This window comes from Aspergillus ibericus (genome assembly GCF_003184845.1).
Source record: "Aspergillus ibericus CBS 121593 unplaced genomic scaffold BO80scaffold_1, whole genome shotgun sequence".
NCBI classification, from domain to species: Eukaryota; Fungi; Ascomycota; class Eurotiomycetes; order Eurotiales; family Aspergillaceae; genus Aspergillus; species Aspergillus ibericus.
Window position 1 is genome coordinate 63,784 of NW_020292099.1, and position 20,944 is coordinate 84,727.

Below are 20,944 nucleotides of genomic sequence, written 5' to 3' on the forward strand. Positions count from 1 at the left end.
GATTATTTGAAGGGGATGGTTAGATCGGTATGAGAGTGTTTCGTAGTAGATGGGTAGTAGATGGGGAAGGCTTGAGTGCACGGACGCGCTTAGTTGCTCGGGATCAAGGATGTGATGGTCTCTATCTTTTGCGATCAGAGTTCATAGAGTAGAAAAATTCATGTGTATTCATTGGTAGGAAAATATTTGTCTATATGATATCTACTTCGCCGGTTCTGGTTTCGGAATAAGAGCACGGCGGTCTTCGTCCATGCCTAATTGTGGATCAACATCAACATCCTTGTCATCGACTTCCTCACCGTCGTGATGCACATCATCGAAATCTTCCTCCAAGTCTAGGTCAAAGTCTTCTGCTTTCAGGTGATTGTAGCCCCTGCGCCGGCGCCACAGGAAGACTCCCGTCGCGATCATCGCCAAGACGAACACGCCTACCCCGGTACCCATCAAGGCCAGGGCCGTTGTTGAGAATGTAACAGACTTCTCTGTGTTAGGGGGAGGAAACGAGCAATCAGTCTCGTCGTATGTGTCATAGGCGACCGATAGATTCGTAGTCTTCAAGTCCACAACCTCAGTTGACCCAAGTACGCGACCCTTGACATCCACAGCTTCGGCCCACAAGTATCGCCGATCAGTCTGCCCAATCGTCAATTTGGTCTCAAAGCCAGTCCGCCGTGACATCGACAGCACTTCGCTTTTCGTCCTCGGCAGACTACTGGCCGCTCCCCGAACAACCCAGCTCGCTACCTCTGTCGCTCCATTCCAGCTGACGTAGACAACCAGCTCGCCCTCCCGGTTCTTCCTCGGGGCGATGGCAGGATCCCACCAGGGCGTGGCCGACCAGTCCATCTTGTACGCGCGGTAGTTGTCGAGCGCGTCAGGGATGTCGTCGCTGTGCCACGGAGAGAACTGCACGTCCATGACTGTCCGGCCCGACGAGCTATGCTCCGTGAACGTCGGACACCGCCCCCAGCCAATGAACACATTGCCGAGATCGTCAGTGGAGGGTGAGAGGGGCTGCATACTGCCTTGGCTCTGAGCCTGGAGCTGCGATGGGTGACGGTACTCGCGCAATAGCTGGACGGTTGGGGGCGAGGTGGTGTCATTGATGGCGATGTGCAGACCACGAGAGCAGTCAGACTCACATATGCCGTGCGTGGTAAGCTTGGAGTGGTTATCGAACAGAGTTATCTGAGTCTCATTGGTTCCCGGAACGAAGCGGGCGTGGTGTTGCCAGCTCATGGTCAGCACGGGTTCGGCGGACTCGGCGCCTTTTGCGGGAGGTAATTCGACAAAGTCGTTGAGTTTGCCACCCAGTCTCCAGATAATGTCGCCCGTCTTCCCGTCGATGAGGAATATAGTAAACAGGTGACGGATCGAGATAAGATAGTTGCCTGCCTGGGTCTAGACGCAAGGGCGTGTTAGCGCATTGTGGTAGGTTGCCGCCAGGCGTCGCATTCCTCATACCTTCTCAATACTGTTCAAGTGATAGGCATCCCAACCTCTGCCTCTCGGCTCATATGAGTTCATGGGGTTGATGTGATCCAGGGCTCGCCAGTTGAAGAGTACCTCGTTCGTTTCGAGGTCAATTTCCTGAAATATGGCGTCTAAGACCTCGAACCGGGAGGGTACCAGCCACTGAGGGAAGTCTGATGCACGCCGTTGAAGCTTGTCAACACCCGTAACCAGAGCGGTTCCATTACCCGTAAAGGCAAACTCATGGAGGTCACTGTGTACTTGGATATTCTGTGCAGATATCTTGTAAACCAGGCGATAAGTGTCGTCGTAGGCGAGTCCATAGCCGTCCCCAATACCATCGCCTTTGTCACCAGCCCAAAACGTAAGATACTTCTTGCCAAAGTTCTCCTGGACTCGGGTGCCGAAGACGTTCTTGAAGGATCGATTCATGTAGACAGCGCTCAAGTCGTTCGAATCCAAAATGAGCGGCGACGACAGCGGCGAAGAGTCGTTCCCGTCATGTCGGAGAAAGATATGGGATCCCGTGTCGGAGATGGCGTTCTGATCCCATACATTGACCTGCAGGAGAGGGGAATATTCGCTGCTGGAGTGAAACTCTAGATGAGGACGGTGGCCGAGCGCTCCCTCGTTGTACTTTTCGTAGTTGGTGGACACATAATCTCCGCTGGCTGCCCAAGCGAGCGCGGCAATGCACCCCCAGATACGGGGGAGAACCATGATTACCGCGACACGAGATGTGACCGGTCTGGGGTACCTCTCACGACATTTCCAGAAGGAAAATTTGAGCCTGGCTCGTCTAAAATGTATTTGTAGAGGGCGGCTAATGCTCCGAGGGATACCGGGTGTTTAGAGGGGAACACATGTCCAATAGCGGGTTAATGAAAAGCTTTGCAGCGAATGTACTCTGTAGCTTGCGTACGCGTCGACTCGTCATGGCCTGTTCTCATGGCCACGACTCCCACCCAGGGGTTGCCGGAACTGTGGGACAGCGATCCACGGGCAGGAACCGAACACTATACGCTGATTAGACTTATTTAGGAACAGTCAACATCGAAGGTGGATCAGTCACGATGAAAACTTCACAGCACTCCGCGATGTGACTTGAGATGTCGTACCTTCGATCGACATGTCGCATCGATAGGCCAGATCCGAACCTCCGATGCAAAGGCAGTCGTCGACATCGCCAGAAATTGATGATTCGTGTGGCAGACGGGGCCATGGTGGATCCCATTCGTTATCGGTTCGGATATCTCGGTTGGCACTAAACTGAATCCTGTGCTTCAAGGCCGATGTCTGCGGCTCCCGGACTGCCATTTCGTCGCATGACGTGGCTCATCACAGCCACGCGACATCCATGGAGAAATCTTTGGCCGAAGCAGCGCGTACAGACTGTCGATACTTACTCTGTCGAGTCAAGCAGGGCGCCTGGCACTTCTTGGCGTCAGTCGGACGGCTCCTCTCGCATGTAGATGGTTCGAGCGAGAAGTGAAGGAACGGCACAAGGATGATGAAGTAGGAGGCAACATGGAAGCTCCATGTCCATAGCCTTCGAGATCTGTGGCCAATTCTGATGAAGTATCAGGCCCGGTGGTTCCCAGAGGAAGTCGTCAGATGATGAGCTGATCAGACAAGTTCCATCCACCATCTTCGTTCAGCAAAAGGATGCTCCTCACCGCCTTCTAGTTGCCCCCCTATTCATTCTATCTCACGTTAGAACATTATTATTCTATGTCAAGATCTACGTAGGCCAAAAGGGATATATCCCTTCTTAGCCCCGGGCGTAGAAGGTAGAAATAGCATGTCTCAACATTCTATCTTGAAGATTCCTTATTCTCTACTCCGTAGCTTTTTTTCAATCTCGAGCAGCCGCCTGATATAGGATAAGCCTTTATAGTGAAGTTTCGTCGTTTCTCCTAGATTCGTGCAACGGCGACACTCAAAGAGAAAGGGCTGAGATTTTTATTATCAGTTATGATATTCTTGTATGTTTTTAGAAAAAGGAATTGTCTATGGGGTGATGGGTGGAAGTTAACCCTCAAATACCATTGTTATCAGCCCATGATTACCGGCGGCTATTGTTCATCATCTGGAGCAAAAGTCCAGGCGGAAGTATTCTAAACAAGCATCGTGCAAAGCTAAAGGATCCCACAGACGACTAACTATATTGTTGGAGTAAAGGATATGTATAGCTCAAGGAACTAAAACTTAATTGTCTGACGATAGGACTTCTCAAGATCCTGTCAGCTGAACTCGACTTCAGCGGGATTCCATTTCTATGATCAATTTCGTGATGAGGAACCTAGAAATGTTGACTAAAAGTAACAAAAGGTTCGAAAACCACCTGAAAGATCCCTTTCTTGACGGCAGCTTTTAGATAGACGGCATCTTGCCCCTGGCAAAGATGGTATTGGATAGAAGAGTTCTCAACAATCTTGCAGTACGAAGTAATCGACTTGAATTTTGCAACGAGAACAGCAGAAGCCTTTCCTTCGCTGTAAAAAGCTCGCGAGCCGTTCTATCATGGCTCTCGATATGGAAGCGGCTCTCCTTCATCCGAGAAACGTTGAAGGTCATACTTCATTGTTAATAACGGTAGAGCCTGAGCATCTTGATAAAGCAAGAAAGAAACTTGGTCCATACCAAGCTCATATTGGTGAACTGGGTAGATACGGCGCAGACCGTCTATTTTGGGAACTCATGCTTGAGCATGTGACTCTGTGCAGCTGATAGTAAGGAGTTAGTAAAGTGTTTGTGATCTTCATGGTGGAACTCGGCTTAGATGTCCACATCGATAGAGACGCTGAGTAACGGCAGTGGAAGACCTCATGGTTATCCTTTGTTTGAACGACTGATCCTTTTACTGGGGCTGGCCAACTTGTTATGCTGATGTGAAGCAATAATTCTGATGAGATCAGATTTGTCCGTATTTTAGCGTATATCGTCATTGATAGACGATCCATGAAATGCAGAGTAGAATCGCCAATGGTCTTAACATCAGCGAACCCACATAGTGGGTAGTGAATATGATCTAGTAAGTGACAGAAGCCAGTTCGTCTCACACGGTTCATAAGACAAGTACCAATCATCCAACTGGATAACTGCACCCGACACTTCATAAAACAGGGGCCAAGAACTGATACCATCACTCAAGGAGACGGTACGACTTTGACCATCGCTAAGACTAATTACATTTAGCAAGTGACGGTGCGGAAGAGGAGCTCACAGAGGGGATGGGTGTTGAAGCAATGGTTCTTGATCAGGAATGTATCTTGTTATTTTCTCCTGAAGAATTGTTCCTAACACTCGAAGCTGCAGTTAGTTACAATGGCCCCTTGACAGGTTGCAAAAATGCGTAGTATTGTTCAAGATCACAACATTCAGAAAGGTAAAACACTCATCATCGAATTGTACGTTATATTTCTCCAGAACACCGGGTTATGTGATCTGCTACTTTCACGGGGCGTTGGGCCAGACGTAATGTATATCGCCCTCTTATGCTAGTCAACTCTGCCGTGAGCGGCAATGGGGTTCCTAGTATAGCCGTCCCCAGATTCATTGAGCCACATGGGTCTTCCGAGATGCTGATTGACCATTGAATGACTTCTCAAGTATCTCATGTCCAGACAGAGTTCATCCATCTTCTAAAAGCACTGTGCCGATTGGGATTCTGAATGAAACACTGTCATGAACAATACCGACCTTACGTTTGGATAACCTTAGATGCAGTTTACGCCACACAATACAGGTAGAACGTGGCCGAGACACTTGAATAGGATAGCCGGGGGGAAGCAAAGATCCCAGTGAACATCCTACCTCTAGATGAATAGATCGGCTGAGGTGTCCGGATCCAAGGCTATTACCCCTCACCAACCAAGCGTTCAACTCTGGCACTGACAGAAGTACAATCCATTCCCTCCCGGGACAAGCCACGATGCACGCCAATTGGATCCATTGGAATAGCAGGATAGCCGTATTTCAGCGTGATACACCGGTAGCAGAACGACTGATAGGAGCAATGCTGGGGAGGGCACCAATGAGTGATGGCCATCTATTCCAACTTGTCATCTTATCGGCTCCACGATATGCTTATCCCTATCATTGAGAGGAGATAATCCTCCCCGCACCCTGCAGCTCAAGGTATAAAGATGCGCATCGAATGCCACAATTCCTCCATCTCTCAATCCATTCCTCCCTCTCATCTCCATAAGCCATGTCCAACCTGCTGTGCAGGACACCGGTTGCCCAAAGGGCAAGATCTGGCGTCATTCCCAGATCATTTGTTGTTTTTGATGGCTCCCTTCGAAATTCCTCTACTGGAACGACATTGGAGAAAGCCCCCAGTATCTCCTCGTCCATAACCACAGCTCGGGCTACCGCAAAGGCAGCCACGGCACCACCTGCCCATTCGGTTCTCCCCACCAAGACCCTCCTGCGGTCTCTCCTTGTGACCACCATCTCCTCCCACCGGGCCCTGCTGGTGCCTTGCTTATCTATCCTATCTTTCCTTACCAAACCACGGGGTACCTTACTGGATGTGGATAGAAACCCTGTTATCCATTGGTTTCTCAAAAAGACATTCTACGACCACTTTTGTGCAGGAGAAGGTGAGAGCCAAGTCCGAGACACCATTGGCCAGATTAAAAGCACCGGACTTCGCGGAGTCATCTTGACCTACGCTCGAGAGACTGTGCAGGACTCCAGTACCAACCAAACCAAATTCGCCAACAACAAGGTCTCGCAAAACGAGACCGATACACAATCATGTGAATACATTCAAGCCTGGCGGGAGGGTGTACTGAAAACCGTGGATATGCTTGGCGAAGGAGACTTTCTAGCCCCGAAGTAAGCCACCCCCGAACTCGGCTTTCCTATCTTTGCCAAAGTGGGCTACTAATCCCTGCTATCAGGCTCACTGGAGCTGGACCAAAAGTAACCGAGGCCTTTTCCTCCGGCCAGCCCGTCCCCGCACAAATGTTCGAAGCCCTCGACGAGATCTGCCAACGTGTCGTGGAGAAAAACGCTCGTCTCCTCATGGACGCAGAACAGCATTCCTTCCTCGGCGGGATCCACAACCTAACTTTGGACATGATGCGCAAGTACAACCAAAACGGGAAGGCTGTCGTGTACAACACATACCAGGCTTATCTTAAGAGTACCCCGAGCACGATAGCCGCGCACATGCAGATAGCAGACCAGGAAGGATTTACCTTTGGCTTGAAACTCGTGCGGGGGGCATACATGCGATCTGATCCAAGACATCTCATCCATGATACGAAGCAAGATACGGACAATGCGTACAACTCCATCGTGCGGGGCGTCCTGCAGCAGCGTTATCAGGGATTCGGCGAGAACGGACGCAGATTCCCGACTACTGACTTGTTTCTGGCCACGCATAATATCGAGAGTGCGGTGGCTGCGCATGAATTACACCAGGCTCGGTTGCAGGCGGGGCTTCCCACCGGCCGAGTGGAGTTCGGACAGCTGATGGGGATGGCGGACGGGGTGAGTTTCGGGCTGTTGCAGTTGAAGGATCAGCACAATGTTGCGCCGGGAGTGTACAAGTGCTTGACATGGGGCAGTATGGGAGAGTGTCTGGGCTATCTGGTGCGGAGGGCGGCGGAGAATCGGGATGCAGTGTCGAGGACGATGACGGAGCATTTGGCGCTCAAGGCGGAGGTGAAGAGGCGAGTTAGGGCGGTGTTCTGGTAGTTGTTATCTATACAATGCATGGTTCTTGTCAAGATCTCCGCTTCGTATGCTGCAGTTCTGGATTTCCTTACCTTCCATGGCATGTGTAGCCGACACACCATTACCAGGTGATATATCAAAGTGTGAACGAGAAGTCGATCCCTGCAGCCGATAAGGGTTGTTCGTTGGTATCGGCCAGTGAGTAGGTTTTTAACTAGGGCATACGGGGAAGGGCAGTTAGCATAGCCGCCGGCTGCAGGGCGACCCACCGATCCAGATATACTTAGTAGTACATCCATACGTCCATTGGAGACATCGGAAGTGCCTCCCGATATCGACTCCCGTGAGGGGTAATGAGGGGTGCTTTCCGGTTCAGGCTCCCGGGATGCCTCTTGCCCTCCATGCTCTTCACCTACCTTCTTGCTTTCTTTTTCAATTCCTCTCTCTTCAACTTCCATCAATACCACCATCGACTACAATCCCTCCCCAACAATTCACCAATTAACCAGAAAATCATGTCGACGTCAGACCAAACCCTCGCCATTATCGGGTGCGGTACGTTCCATCCCGGCCTCCCCTCTCCATCGACCCCACGAAGCTAATACCTATTCTCCAGGAAAAATGGGCACCGCAATCCTCAACGGCCTCCTCCACGCCCAGCCCACCCCCACCACCACCGACAGCCCCAATCCCTCACTCCCAGACACCTTCATCGCGACCGTCCGCAGCCCGGCCTCTCTCGAAGCCCTAAAAGCCCAGTTCGCGTCCAAAGTAACCATCGCCTCCTCATCCTCCAACCCCTCCGCAATCGGCAACGCAACCACCGTCCTCCTGGCCTGTGATCCAGCCGACATCCCCTCCCTCCTCACCGATCCCGACATCCACGCCACGCTCTCCTATACCTCCAATAATACCTCCCCGCTCCCGAAGCTCCTAATCAGTATCGCCGCCGGCTGGACCGTCTCCGCCCTGACTGCCCTCCTCCCCGAGACCGTTCAATCCCGCGTACACATAATCCGCGCGCTCCCTAATATCGCAGCCCAGATCTCTCAGTCTATAACTGCGATTGAGATTCCAGCACAGGGGGTCATTCAGGAGCATCTGGATCTGACGGAGGCGATATTTAAGCAGATTGGACGTACGGTGCGCGTGAAGCCGGAGCAGATGGATACGTTTACGGTGCTCGGGGGATCGACGCCGGCGTTTGTGGGCGTTTTTGCCGAGGCGTTGGTGGATGGCGCGGTGGCGATGGGATTTGGGAGGGAGGAGGCGAGGATGGTGGTGGCGCAGGTGTTGAGGGGCACGGGGGATTTGTTGCTTGGTGGGGAGCATCCGGCTCTTTTGAAGGATAGGGGGACTTCGCCTGGGGGGTGTACGATGGGAGGGTTGATGGTGCTTGAGGAGGGGGGTTTTCGGGGGTTGGTTGCGAGGGCGGTTAGGGAGGGGGTCACAGTTGCTGGGGAAATGGGGAAAGGGGATGGAGGGTTGGTTAATGGAACGAGGAGGGGAGGGAGGTAGGTCCCTAGATGTATAAGATGGAAGTAAAGGTTAGATGTAAAGTCAATAACATATGTATCTCTAACCCATAAGCAGCATCCAGCATCCAGATTCAAACGTTATATATACCCCATTAGATCGCCATTATATCGACTATACCTCCATACCAGAATCCAAAGCACCCAATTACCCAAGCGAGAAAAGCATGTGCAAAAAACCAATCACTCGTTACCACATGGTCCGTCACGTCATTTCATTATCATGGCTGAAAGCTCGACTATCCGAGGATCAATCGGACTTGACGGGATAAGATATGATCTCCCGGAGAGACTTTCTTGGTGACTGCTGAGTTAGAAGGCGGACATTATTTTTTCGATGTATCCACGGAACTGTAGGTGTAAGAAAAAGCCCGACGTCGGTAATTCAGAACGCTCAAAAAAATATAGATATAACAGATCAAAAAAGAAAAGGAAAGGAAAAGAAAAGCACGTAAACTCGTAGAGAAAGACACCGGCGCAGAAAGCAAACAATACTCAGTAACTGGGTCAAGATGAGGGATGGAGTCACTGGGGACTCCAGTTTGCCTCGCAACAGTAGCGTGTCCCGTCGGGAGATCCAGCCCTGTAGCCGCGATCAAAAGCAGTATCGGACTTGGAGCAGCACACCTAGATGTGTTGGAGCACGCGAGTATGTGAAAGAGTGCGGGTGTCAGAGGCCCTTCTGGAAACCAAGACAGGTGCTTGTCTAAACAGCAAGGACTTCGTGGGATTATGCCGTGGCCCGGCAAAAGACATTTCATATCACTCATGACTTCAGGAGCAGAACAGCGTCCGTCGTAGTAAGAAGAGGATGGCTCGCTCTAGGTTGCAGTCATGGGCCGGGTGCGCATCGGAACGCATATAGCAGGTCGTCGCGGGGACGACAACGAAGGTTGAGAGGCGAGAGCAATCGATTCGACAAATCGATCAGAAATCGGCAAAAAGAGCCTCGTACTTGTTCCTCAAGTCATCAGTGTAGGGGCTCTGGTTTTTCACATCCGGGTCCGGATATTCTTCGAAGTTTCCGGTATCCGCAGGATGATCGACTCTAGGGATGATAGGCCCCTTGATGCGGCGGTAGAACAGATCGTCCCAGTTGATGTCTTCGAAAAAGGGGTGCGTCTTGACTCGAGCGGAGCCTCCAGATATATAGCCCAACCGCTCGGTCGGGTTGGTCTTGCAGAGTAGCGATATGATGTTCTGGGCGGCAGGCGACATGCTCTGAGGGAATCGTATATGACCTTCGACAATCTGTTCGTATATACGCATCGGGTTCTGGTCCCAGAACGGCGGTTGCCCCACGAGGAACTCGTAGATAAGAATTCCCAGCGCCCACCAGTCGACGGCGAGGCCATGACCACTGTTATGGATGACCTCCGGGGCAAGATATTCGGGAGTGCCACATAACGTATATGTTTCATGGTCGCCAACCTGTTTCGCAAACCCGAAATCGACAAGTTTGATGTGCCCCTCTGCATCCAGCAGGATATTCTCCGGCTTGAGGTCCCGGTAAACAACGCCCTCCACATCATGGAGAAACTCGATGGTCAATGCGATCTCGGCCGCGTAGAACTTGGAGGTGTTCTCGTTGAAGCGTCGTGCACGCCGTAAATAGCTGAAGATCTCGCCACCAGGGCAATAATCCAACTATGGCGATGTTAGTTTGCCAGGTACCAGATATGCCATGCAGTTCGAATAATCGGTCGGCGGAACGGTTGCGTGTGGCGGGAACACAGAGAGTCTCGGAATTCATACCAGCATATATAAGTTTTGGTCATCGGAGAAAGATGCGATCAAAGTCGTGATGAAAGGATGACCGGAAACATCCGCAAGTGTCTTCCGCTCATTGCGGACATGTTCGACTTGCTTCAACTTGATGACTGTTGCGTTACAAGAAAAGAATGAGGGTTAGCCAGAAGCAGCCACATGGTCATTTATCAGAGTCCCAACATACCATCGGCTTTTCGTAGCATCTTCAGCGCGTACACCCTGTTCCGTCGCTGCCTTTCTTCGTTCAATCTCACTAACCACACTCGAGCGAAGGTGCCTAGGCACGAGGATCGCCACCGTCAGACACTGGCTAGGCTGCGCAAGCGACGAAGCGAAGCTTACCTGTACCCAGTGTCTTCAACAGTGTGAAGTCTTTGACATTCAGCCGGCGAGTCGATATCCCAAGCTGCTTCTCCTCTGGGCGGCCTGCGATGACGAATGGGCTCAGCCGTCGCTGGTGAGGCGGTCGGACTGAAGACACCATGTCCTTTTCCCTCTCGTGCAGATCATCCGACCCCATGTTCAATCGACTCGTAGGGACTGAGAAGCTTTGCATGTCGTTAGCGGGCTTGAACGTCCTCGTGGCCGGGGAAATGGCAAAGGATCATGTCGCGGAGGACCGCGGGGAGGGGAAGGTGTGGGGAGAAAAACAGGGGGGCGCTGGGGTAGCAATTGGGCGTGTACCGAGTCCCTTATAGCTGGCAGAGAAATTCAGATGAGTTAGTATCGCACATAGAGCCTGATCAGTAGAGCGGCAACGGCGCGGGGGATCGCAAGAGGATTTTGCGGGATGAAGAGCTTTGTTGAGGCCGGTCTGGCTCATCCAGCCGGCGGCGCTACGGGAGACTCTGACGTTACCGGCCGGCGGGGCAACCACGCCGCAGCCTGTCCTTAGCTCAGCCCCCAGGCAGGTGATAGCAATCTATCTACTCCTTAGAGAAGGTCTAAATGTCAGGCCGAGAGACGCGACAAGAAAGAAAACAGTATATGCTATTCGAAACTCAAGTAATGTACTAGTACAAGACACCAGACACCCCCGGATGAAAGGCATCAATACCAGAGTCAGCCCCCAATGACTTATTGATCCCGGAGCAATAAGCAGAACTGCCGTTCCTTCCCCACAACCTGGCTGCGCTCAGTTCAATAGATATAAAACTTCTATAGGAGCCAAAGGAGTCCACGATGGACGAAAGCGGCCAACGGCCGGGAACACGGAGCGCAATGTGCACAACCTGCTCAGCCAGAGCTTTTGGAGTTGAGAATCAAGCCAACAATCAACCTATCCCAGTCAGCACGGCGTTACCATTGCGGTAATCGGTCGAAAACATACCCATAGAGACCAAGAACTTCGCCAAAAATCAAGATAAGAATCATTCCGACATAAACCCGAGATTGCTGCATGTACGCACGGACACCCTGAAATCCTTATTAGCAACTACAGGCAACAGGACAGACCATGGAATGACCGCTTACCGCATCTCCCACGATACCAATAGTATATCCGGCCGCCACGCCTGCGAGACCAACCGACAATCCTGCAGCAAGGTGCATGAAACCGCTTCCCAGACATTATAATCAGCTTTTGTCGTATCCGGCGCCAGGACGACTATTGGAGGGGACGTACGTGTAGAGACTCATGTACTTGTTTGGGGGAGGATCCATATCACCGGCAATAAGGACCGAGATGACGAGGCCATAAACAGCGATGATACCCGACATGACGACGGGAATCAAGGACTGCACCAGTTAGCAAGTAGAATAACGGGGATTGTTGCGACAGGTTGCCGAAATAATAGAGTCCATTATACCTTCATGATCAGGTCCGGCCTGAAGGTTCCAACACCGGCGATACCGATTCCTGACTTCGCTGTTCCATATGCGGCTCCCATTGCTAGAATGAAGTGAGCCAATGTGTTCCTCACCAATCAATCAATATCACGCGTTTTGCGATTCGACATACATCCGAAGATCATCTTTGGACAGGTGGTTAGCGTGTGGTGGATGGAATGGGTGGCGGGTAATGGATACTCACAGCTGCCGCAATGCCTGCCTTTGAGGATAATTAGCAACATATTCGTACAGGAAAGTCAACAAGAGAAAGAGGATTGAACAAGGAACTTACGAAGGAAAAGAACGGAGCGTATTTGGGGGTGTATTCGCTGTCCGCCATGATGACTGCTTCCGCCGAGGAAGGACGCGGAGAGGAAAGAAAGGGAGAGGAGGGTGAACGAGAAGGGAAGAAGAAGAAGAAAAGATGAAGGGATAAGAAAGTGCCGTAGCAGGTGAGACGAATCCGTGGCCAGGTCAAGACTCAAACGGTCGTCTCCGGACGTCAATCGGAACAGCCAGCTAGCTTCGCAGGTCGGCGGCGGAGAGAGAGGTTGACCGAAGTTGTTCGCCCGGGCCACCGTACAAGGACCCAGGTATGGGATGGCCTATCCGGGTTAGGACTGACATGTGCCTGTTCGACCCAACAAACCCCCGTGCTCTTCCTTCCTCTCCTCCTACACGGCTGCTGGTCCATTCTTCACCATCTTCCCATACAATAATAATACCTGCCTACCTTCTCCCCACTCCTCCTCCCTCCTCCTACTCCTCCTCCACCTGCCCCCTCGATACCCCCTCCCCCCTTCCCCCTCCCCCCTCCTCCCCCCCGTCTTGCCTGGCCTTTTCCCTTGGAACCTCAGGCACGCCCAGTCTCGATCGATCGGTCCCGCCCGAGGGAGCATGCTGAGGTTATGAACTTGCAGGGGCCCTGGCTTGCCGTTGCGCTCAAGGCTCCTAGCGCACTTGGATCGTTAACACACCACGCGGTCTCGACGCCTTCTCCAGGCTTTCAAACCGCACCAACACCTGGACACCTAAAGGCATGATACACCGAGGGGGCTTTTGCATGTAGAGGCTTTTCTTCTCCTATTGGATTTTATTCTTGTCTTATTTCTCTTTTTATCTGCTTATAAATTATCGCCCCGTGGAGTACCTCTTTTCTTTTTTTCCACCCGCGCTCTCCTTCTCCTTACTCCACGATTCGAACGATCATCTCGCGACGCTCTGCACGCTCTCTACGACCGGACTCGATACCCTTCCTACTTCCACCACCCCCCACCTAAGCATTTTCTCTCGTCGTGTGGCCCGCGTTCTTGCCACCCTCCATCGAGATAACCCCGAGCGAGGAGCAAAGAGGGGGCATCATACACCATGGCCGATTTAGGGGGTCAGCAAGGCCGGAACTACCGGCCTTACGGGCAGCCCTCCGCTTTCCAGCGTGATGCAGCATTTTCTGAGATTTTTGGCGGGGCACCTGGACGCTCACAGACTATGACCTCCCAGACTCCCCAGTTCTCCCAGGATCGGGCCCATACAATGTCATCACACGTGCCGCATCCGCAAATGCAGAGGGGTCCGCCACCACCCGCGCGCCAGATGCAGAATGGATACACACCGGGAACTCCGAACGGTCACTACTTATCGTATGGCGGAGGCGCAGCTACGATGACTTCCCAACACCCTTCTCAGAACCCCCCGCGACCCTATCCTGGACGCTCTGCTTACCCTCAACCGCAGAGGTTGGATTCGAGACCGAACCCCGGGCCACAATATCCGGATGCAAAGGGTTATGCTCGACCGGCGCCCCAGCCTGCCCTGAACTCGGACGCATACAGATCAAGGTCAATGGCAAGGTTGGGAGGGCCACCGATCTATCAGTCACCATCCAGTGGCTTCAATCATACTTCTGCAAATTATTCTCGCCAGAAACACTATAACGCAGCAGCCCCCATGACACCCCAAGGACGACCGGTTCCAGAGAGACATCAGAACGAGCGCTCCATGTCATTGACCACGTATGCCACTGATCGCGAGCATGCCCACACGACACCGACTGGGCGGGTGATACCGGGTAGGCGGCAGCCTTCCGGCCCTAGAGAGCCCCCAGAAATCCCATATCCGGCGGATGCGACGAGCGCCTACGATGTCGGCGGAAAGCCTCGGCCACCCAGCGATGGTTCTATGAATTCCCGTACCATGTCTATGGCATCCACTGTCGTACCGGACCGTACTATGAGCATGCAAAGTCAAATTACCCAGAAACCAAGCAACCAGACAACTCTTGTCCCGAGCAATTCTCGTCGGAGTAAGGTGCCGCTAGTTTACCCAGCCTTGTTGTCGCGAGTGGCAGATGTCTTTCGTGAGAGAATTGCGCTCGGTGAACGGCAGAAGAACGAACTGTCATATCAAAATGCCTTCACCGGTGCAGAGGCGGTGGATTTGATTGCCTACATCATCAAGACTCTGGATCGCAACTTGGCTCTTCTGCTGGGACGCGCTTTGGATGCGCAGAAGTTCTTCCATGATGTGACATACGATCATCGTCTCCGAGATGCTCCCGGTGAGATCTATCAATTCAAAGAAACTATGGCGGAGGAAGGGCCCAGTTCCGATGTAAATGGAGTTTTCACACTATTGACTGAATGCTACTCGCCGACCTGCACCCGTGACAGCTTATGCTACTCAATTGCTTGCCCCAGAAGGCTGGAACAACAGGCTAGACTGAACCTGAAGCCGCAGCCGGGACTCCGTTCGTCCGCTTCCAAGGGCAGTCTGCACGGAGATGACGATGATAACGACAATCAAAAGCTGTGGATTAACATGGTTCCTAAGGAGATTTCTGATAGTATCGACGATCGCGAGAAAAAGCGCCAAGAGATCATTTTTGAAATCATGTACACAGAGCGCGACTTCGTCAAGGATCTTGAGTACCTGAGGGATTTCTGGATGAGGCCGCTGCGTTCTGCAGCCAATGCTACTCTCTCACCCATCCCAGAACATCGGCGAGAGAAGTTCATTCGCACCGTGTTCGGAAATTGTTTGGAAGTCTTGAAGGTCAACGGCGGATTGTGCGAAGCTCTTAACGCACGGCAGAAAGAAAATCATGTCGTAAAGACAGTCGGTGACATTTTCCTGCAGCATGTGCCACGCTTCGATCCTTTCATCAAATATGGTGCCAATCAGCTATACGGAAAGTACGAATTTGAGAAGGAAAAGGCATCGAATCCGGCTTTTGCGAAATTTGTTGAGGAGACGGAACGCCTTAAAGAGTCACGAAAGCTGGAGTTGAACGGATACCTGACCAAGCCTACCACTCGTCTAGCAAGATACCCCTTGCTTTTAGAGCAGGTTGCGAAGAACACGGCAGACGACAATCCCGACAAGCAAGATATCCCTAATGCCATCAAGCTCATCAAAGACTTCCTGTCCCGCGTCAATGCCGAGAGTGGACGGGCTGAAAATCATTTCAACCTCGTGCAGCTCAATTCGGCCTTGAAGTTTTCTCCTGGCGAATATGTCGATTTGAAGCTAACTGAAGAAAACCGTCAAATGCTGACAAAAATGGCGTTCAAGAAGACGCCTACGGACAGCTCCGAGGTCACTGCCTACCTCTTCGATCATGCGGTTCTCCTGGTGAGAATCAAGGTCGTGAACAAGCGGGAGGAGTGCCGAGTTTACAGGAAGCCCATTCCTCTAGAACTTCTGGTCATTGCTCAAATGGATGAAGTGATTCCTAGGGTCGGCGTGGCTAAGAGGCCGTCTTCTAGTCTGCTTCCCAACAAGGCTACTGCCAACCCTCCTACAACCAAAGATGGCCTTCCCATCACCTTCAGACATCTCGGCAAGGGCGGATACGAACAAACCTTGTACGCCACTTCTCCTACACAACGGAGGAAATTCATTGAGATGGTGGAAGAGCAGCAAAGAAAGCTCAGGGAGCGAAACAGCAATTTCTACAACAAAACTGTCCTTTGCGAGAAGTTCTTCACCTCCGTCAACCGAGTGAACTGCCTGGTGCCAGTTGGTATGTTATCGCTCCGCTGTGAGAATCTGTTGTCGATCTGCTAATGACGTTTCCCGTAGACGGTGGCAGGAAGCTCGTGTATGGTACAGACAGCGGCATATACCTTTCTGAACGTTGGCCCAAGGATAAGTCGGCTAAGCCTAGGCGAGTCCTCGACGTTAGCCAGGTTACTCAGATGGACACTTTGGAGGAGTATCAACTACTCTTGGTCCTCTCGAATAAGACGTTATCGTCATATCCCATGGATGCTCTCGAGATTAGTGAAAACCAGAATACGGTAGCCAAGCGACCCAAAAAGATCCAAGGGCATGCAAACTTCTTCAAGGCAGGGATCGGACTTGGTCGTCATTTAGTGTGCTCTGTCAAGACATCAGCTTTATCGACGACTATCAAGGTCTACGAGCCCATGGATAACCTGGCGAAAGGCAAGAAGAAGTCCGCTGTTAGCAAGATGTTCCAGAGTGGTCAGGATAGTCTGAAGCTCTTCAAGGTTCGTATAGGTCTTCTATCCGTTCTCGAAATCAGCATTCTAACAGCCGCAACAGGAATTCTATATTCCTGCCGAATCTTCATCCATCCACTTCCTTCGTTCGACTCTTTGTGTCGGCTGTGCACGTGGTTTCGAGGTTGTCAGTCTCGAGACCACCGAGACGCAGTCGCTTCTGGATCAGGCCGACACCTCTCTTGATTTTGTTGCACGCAAAGAGAACGTGAAACCGATTCATATCGAACGCATGAACGGAGAGTTCCTGTTGAACTACAGTGACTTTTCTTTCTTCGTCAACCGCAATGGCTGGCGCGCCCGTCCCGACTGGAGAATTTCATGGGAGGGTAATCCTAATGCCTTTGCCCTATCCTACCCTTACATCCTTGCATTTGAGCCGAATTTCATTGAGATCCGGCACATCGAAACAAGTGAACTGGTTCACATCATGACCGGAAAGAACATCCGCATGCTACATTCTTCTACCCGAGAGGTAAGTGGTTTTTGGTCCCGAGGGGTCCCGGTACATGACTAACCGAGGAGTAGATTCTCTATGCGTATGAAGATGAATCGGGCGAGGACGTGGTAGCCAGTTTGGATTTCTGGAACAAGCCGCAACAGTAGGCCCACTGAGATGGGAAAGAAGATACGAGAGATAGCGCATGCTCCTTGATTGCTTTTGACTGCACTTAGAATGGCCCTTGGTCACGAAGGGCATATATCCACTGCGTCCTGTCCAAGCTCTGTTTCGCTCTCCTTTGCGGCCTCTTCTTCCTTGAGCTGTTCCGAGGATCTCCTTTTTATAATACCTCCCATGTTGTTGATTCGATCTGTCTGTATCAGGTCAGCTTGATCATTATCTCTGTGTACAATGAAGCGCAAATACCACATGCTTATTCGACCCCCCTATTGTCCACTTCCCTTCGTTGCTGTGCCTGTTGCTTTGTCATGCGACCATCTTATCCTCTCTTCCTGGGCTTTCTGTCACCGACTCATATAATTATCTCTTTGCTAGGGGAGTACTATCTCGCAAACAAGGCGGGACAGCTGGCGCTGGCGCTCCGATCTGTAGTTAGAATGGAATCCGACCCATGCCTGCCTTCAATCCACACAGCCTCGTGCATCAGTACCCAATCAGCCTCCCGCGGCTCCTAGCGCCGTGGCCCTGCCAGTGTAGAAAAGACCAGGCAGATCCGCCTAGAAAGCCTTCTGTTTTCTTACTGCGACCAGTCTCCTTCCTGTTGCTTGCGTGCTTGCTTTGTCCACTCGTGTCTTGGCCCATTGCACATAACTGTTCAGGCGGTGACTCGGCCTGCATCGCAAACCCCTCATGCCATACTTATATTATTGCTGCCAATGCGGGGACGGGCCCAAGCTGTGGGAGAATCAACCGTGGTGTATATTGTGTCGCCATAGAGCCTGCTCTGGCTGTAAGCCTGCTGATAAATCAGCATGTATACCTTTCGGCCTCGAAGAGTGTTTGGGAAAGCTAACAAATAATTTCTCCCTCTATGAAAGACTCCGGCCCATAAGGGAGCCTCCCCCACTGTCGATACGACCATCAGCGGAGATTCGGGAAATTTCCCTGCCTACGCGCCCGAATCCTGCGCGGCGTTCCACGATATCAGAGAATCTATGAGTGATGTCTTCATACACAGTACTCCGATAGACTGTCGTCTACTTCTAGAGTGGGACCTTCGAAGGTTCGTCAAGGTCGAGCTCAACGGCTGCTGGAATTTGGGTGCTCTTCTTACATTAAGTGGCACCGTTGACAACGCTTATGCCACCACCTGCGAGCAATACATCCAGCTCTTCTGGGGTGAGGACGGGCTGGCCGTGCTTCAGGCAGTTAAAAACCATGTCATGAATAACGGTGAGACTGTGTGGTCTCTTTGTTGTCTTTTGAGGCTTTGGGGTTGTGGTCTTGAACTCTGAGACATAGCAACACGCTAAAGGAGCCTGCTAGCGACTTTGGAAGCATCGTTTTCTTCCCTTCGCGATATAAACTAACTATTGGTAGACTTGCCTCTCCCTCAATTCGAGCATTTGGGAGTGAGGTATACCTTTGAAGCCGATGACTGTGGCCGGTACATCGATGTTCAAGGGACTCCTAGGAACCTCTCCATCTTCTTTCAGCTTCTCTCCTGGCTCGTCTGTACCTTCCAAGTATCCCAGCGTGGCCCGCTCAAAGCATATCGAGGTGTAATGCGGAAACCCGATTCAGTTGGTTCTCGCACTTACTATTCCATTGAAAGGGAACCTCGCACCATCGCCGACCATGAAAGAGGCTCGTGTTGGTTACCGCTATACCAGAATAGCAATCTGGCCCATGGTTATCCCGTTCCTCCCCGAACAGGGGGAATTGGGCTTGAGCTTTCTTTTGATGTACTTCTCACCTTAGGTCGGATTCATTACCCTCTTGAACTTCCGGATGGCATAATCTTGAAAGGGCATTCGACCATGCTGATCCCAACCTTGATATCGAGCCCCAATTGCCTCCAGTGGCACTTTATCGTCTCTGAAACACCCGAGAGGTACATCGAGGTGGATAGAATCCCAGATGGTCTTAAGGAAAACATGATTGAATTGGATGTGGACACTCTCAAAACCTACCGTGCTTTTGTTGGATACTGCACACGGGCTCGTGTGCATATGGGGACAAAGCACTCCCAGTTTGACCAAATTTGTTCGTCTGAAGCACGAAATGCCCGGACTACCGTCCGTCTCGAACGTGAGATCGCGCCCACAATAAGCCTCTCAGGTCTAGGCTCATTCGGGGCAGGAATTGGATCCCGAGTAATCTTTCCTAGGGGGCTGATTGCATCGGTAGAGAACGAAGAGATCTTGCTGGAGGATCGATTGTTGAACTCTCAAAGAAATCCGTTGCTTCTCTACGATGTCCCGAACCAAACCGGCTTTCTGGTCCCCGAACTCTGTGCTGTACTGGAAATCGCCCACGTGTGGGCAGCCCGACAGGCAGATAGGGACACCCTCCTTTCCGTGATGCCTTTTGCAGAGGTATCCCATGATGGCGGACAAGCCGCGTACAATGCAATTGTTGAAAATCGAAACCTGGTCCTCCGGGAGGCGCAGGCCGACGAAAAGCCATATATGTTCCTGACCAAACTCAAGGAGATATTTCGCTTCCTGGAACAGCGAAGAGAACTTCAGCGCGCCTATAACTCTTCCATTCGCATGCTAGAGAGCCATTCCATTCGTGGCTGGGAGCTATATGATATCGCCGCCTGCAGATCGTCTTGGGAGAAACAAGTCCGCCTCCCGCTGGGGAAAGCAAGTTGCTGGCGTGACATCGTGCACGAAAATCAGGACACGATTGTGCTGTTTTGCCAGGGAATGGCAGACGCGATTCAGCCCGAGCCTGGGAGTGTCTGTGGAGCGTGGATTCCTCTGCCACGGCGCGAGAACTTTCTCTTGGCTAGTACCTCATGCATCCGCGACTTGACGGATATACACGGCGGCAACCAACACAGACCGAAGCTGGGGAATCAGCTGTTCGTTGATAAATTCAGAGAAACGGATCCATTTGGACCCTGCGACGCTGGGTCTGGAGGGACCTGTAACCGGGTCCTCAAACTCACGAAAAGTCGTCCCGGTGATGAGTTTGTTCTACCAAAAGAGGGTGCCATTGTTCTGGGCTCCCAGGACTATCGACCACACCCTGGCCGAACAACACGGTCCGGGCCTCTAGAGATCAGCGATAGACTCTTCTCGCTTTTCATCAAATAGGGGGATGCCCTGCAGTCAGCGAAAGATGAGTGCTTTCGCTTTCCTTGGATCCGGAGATTCTTATTTCTTTCTGCTATCACGTAGAATAGATCCTCTTTTTCATCTGTCTCTCTAATCATCAAAATGAAAGAAAGAAAGGTACAAGCTCACAACAACCCCCAACCTACCTGCTCCAGCAACCACGCACAATACCTTACCTTCTACACATCTAAACCCCAAAGCCCATTCCAATCACACACATTATGCACGGATATCAAGTACGTCACTAAATGAGTCGCCCAACAATTACTAACCAGATTGGGTGAGTGGGTTAAACACCGCTCAGTCCAAGCTACCTAGTATATACCTAGTATACCCAGACAAGACAGTAAATAAACATTATATTTCTTTTAC

The 20,944-nt window shown here is 51.6% G+C and overlaps 7 protein-coding genes across 7 annotated transcripts; 4 read left to right on the top strand and 3 right to left on the bottom strand.

The window, feature by feature from the left end:
- Window positions 1–201: 201 nt before the first annotated feature.
- On the bottom strand, window positions 202–2,193 carry BO80DRAFT_439954 (arylsulfotransferase; the record flags this gene model as incomplete). Its single annotated transcript, XM_025721102.1, has 2 exons — window positions 202–1,401; window positions 1,465–2,193. The coding sequence occupies 2 exons, from the start codon at window positions 2,191–2,193 to the stop codon at window positions 202–204; spliced, it is 1,929 nt and encodes a 642-aa protein (XP_025580388.1).
- A 3,493-nt stretch (window positions 2,194–5,686) lies between these two features.
- BO80DRAFT_469935 (FAD-linked oxidoreductase) lies at window positions 5,687–7,194 on the top strand (the record flags this gene model as incomplete). Its single annotated transcript, XM_025723052.1, has 2 exons — window positions 5,687–6,318; window positions 6,384–7,194. 2 exons carry the CDS (start codon window positions 5,687–5,689, stop codon window positions 7,183–7,185), a joined length of 1,434 nt encoding a protein of 477 aa, XP_025580389.1. The 3' UTR covers window positions 7,186–7,194.
- Window positions 7,195–7,604: 410 nt separating this feature from the next.
- Window positions 7,605–8,682, top strand: BO80DRAFT_460320 (pyrroline-5-carboxylate reductase family protein; the record flags this gene model as incomplete). Its single annotated transcript, XM_025722386.1, has 2 exons — window positions 7,605–7,719; window positions 7,781–8,682. The coding sequence occupies exons 1-2, from the start codon at window positions 7,680–7,682 to the stop codon at window positions 8,680–8,682; spliced, it is 942 nt and encodes a 313-aa protein (XP_025580390.1). The 5' UTR covers window positions 7,605–7,679.
- Window positions 8,683–9,626: 944 nt separating this feature from the next.
- On the bottom strand, window positions 9,627–11,025 carry BO80DRAFT_343970 (cAMP-dependent protein kinase; the record flags this gene model as incomplete). Its single annotated transcript, XM_025715253.1, has 4 exons — window positions 9,627–10,346; window positions 10,455–10,579; window positions 10,654–10,722; window positions 10,812–11,025. The coding sequence occupies 4 exons, from the start codon at window positions 11,023–11,025 to the stop codon at window positions 9,627–9,629; spliced, it is 1,128 nt and encodes a 375-aa protein (XP_025580391.1).
- A 413-nt stretch (window positions 11,026–11,438) lies between these two features.
- On the bottom strand, window positions 11,439–12,757 carry BO80DRAFT_420375 (V-type proton ATPase proteolipid subunit). Its single transcript, XM_025718347.1, has 8 exons — window positions 12,592–12,757; window positions 12,502–12,519; window positions 12,430–12,442; window positions 12,278–12,360; window positions 12,094–12,206; window positions 11,943–12,027; window positions 11,800–11,885; window positions 11,439–11,748 (listed from the first exon to the last, which is right to left on the bottom strand). Exons 1-8 carry the CDS (start codon window positions 12,637–12,639, stop codon window positions 11,706–11,708), a joined length of 489 nt encoding a protein of 162 aa, XP_025580392.1. The 5' UTR covers window positions 12,640–12,757; the 3' UTR covers window positions 11,439–11,705.
- A 748-nt stretch (window positions 12,758–13,505) lies between these two features.
- Window positions 13,506–17,590, top strand: rom2 (putative Rho guanyl nucleotide exchange factor (Rom2)). The gene is made up of 4 exons (XM_025721854.1): window positions 13,506–16,320; window positions 16,380–16,810; window positions 16,866–17,297; window positions 17,351–17,590. Exons 1-4 carry the CDS (start codon window positions 13,668–13,670, stop codon window positions 17,426–17,428), a joined length of 3,594 nt encoding a protein of 1,197 aa, XP_025580393.1. The 5' UTR covers window positions 13,506–13,667; the 3' UTR covers window positions 17,429–17,590.
- Window positions 17,591–18,035: 445 nt separating this feature from the next.
- Window positions 18,036–20,657, top strand: BO80DRAFT_420377 (uncharacterized protein). Its single transcript, XM_025718348.1, has 3 exons — window positions 18,036–18,254; window positions 18,323–18,677; window positions 18,825–20,657. The coding sequence occupies exons 1-3, from the start codon at window positions 18,135–18,137 to the stop codon at window positions 20,549–20,551; spliced, it is 2,202 nt and encodes a 733-aa protein (XP_025580394.1). The 5' UTR covers window positions 18,036–18,134; the 3' UTR covers window positions 20,552–20,657.
- The last annotated feature ends 287 nt before the right edge of the window (window positions 20,658–20,944 follow it).

Coding starts and splice junctions, on each gene's coding strand:
- BO80DRAFT_420377 (XM_025718348.1), top strand. CDS start 18,135: ATGCCATACTTATATTATTGCTGCCAATGCGGGGACGGGCCCAAGCTG. Junction 18,255..18,322: donor GTAAGCCTGCTGATAAATCA/GCATGTATACCT, acceptor CCTCTATGAAAG/ACTCCGGCCCATAAGGGAGC. Junction 18,678..18,824: donor AAACCATGTCATGAATAACG/GTGAGACTGTGT, acceptor AACTATTGGTAG/ACTTGCCTCTCCCTCAATTC.
- BO80DRAFT_420375 (XM_025718347.1), bottom strand. CDS start 12,639: ATGGCGGACAGCGAATACACCCCCAAATACGCTCCGTTCTTTTCCTTC. Junction 12,028..12,093: donor AAGTACATGAGTCTCTACAC/GTACGTCCCCTC, acceptor ATGTCTGGGAAG/CGGTTTCATGCACCTTGCTG. Junction 11,886..11,942: donor TTGGTATCGTGGGAGATGCG/GTAAGCGGTCAT, acceptor TAAGGATTTCAG/GGTGTCCGTGCGTACATGCA.
- rom2 (XM_025721854.1), top strand. CDS start 13,668: ATGGCCGATTTAGGGGGTCAGCAAGGCCGGAACTACCGGCCTTACGGG. Junction 16,321..16,379: donor GAACTGCCTGGTGCCAGTTG/GTATGTTATCGC, acceptor CGTTTCCCGTAG/ACGGTGGCAGGAAGCTCGTG. Junction 16,811..16,865: donor ATAGTCTGAAGCTCTTCAAG/GTTCGTATAGGT, acceptor CAGCCGCAACAG/GAATTCTATATTCCTGCCGA.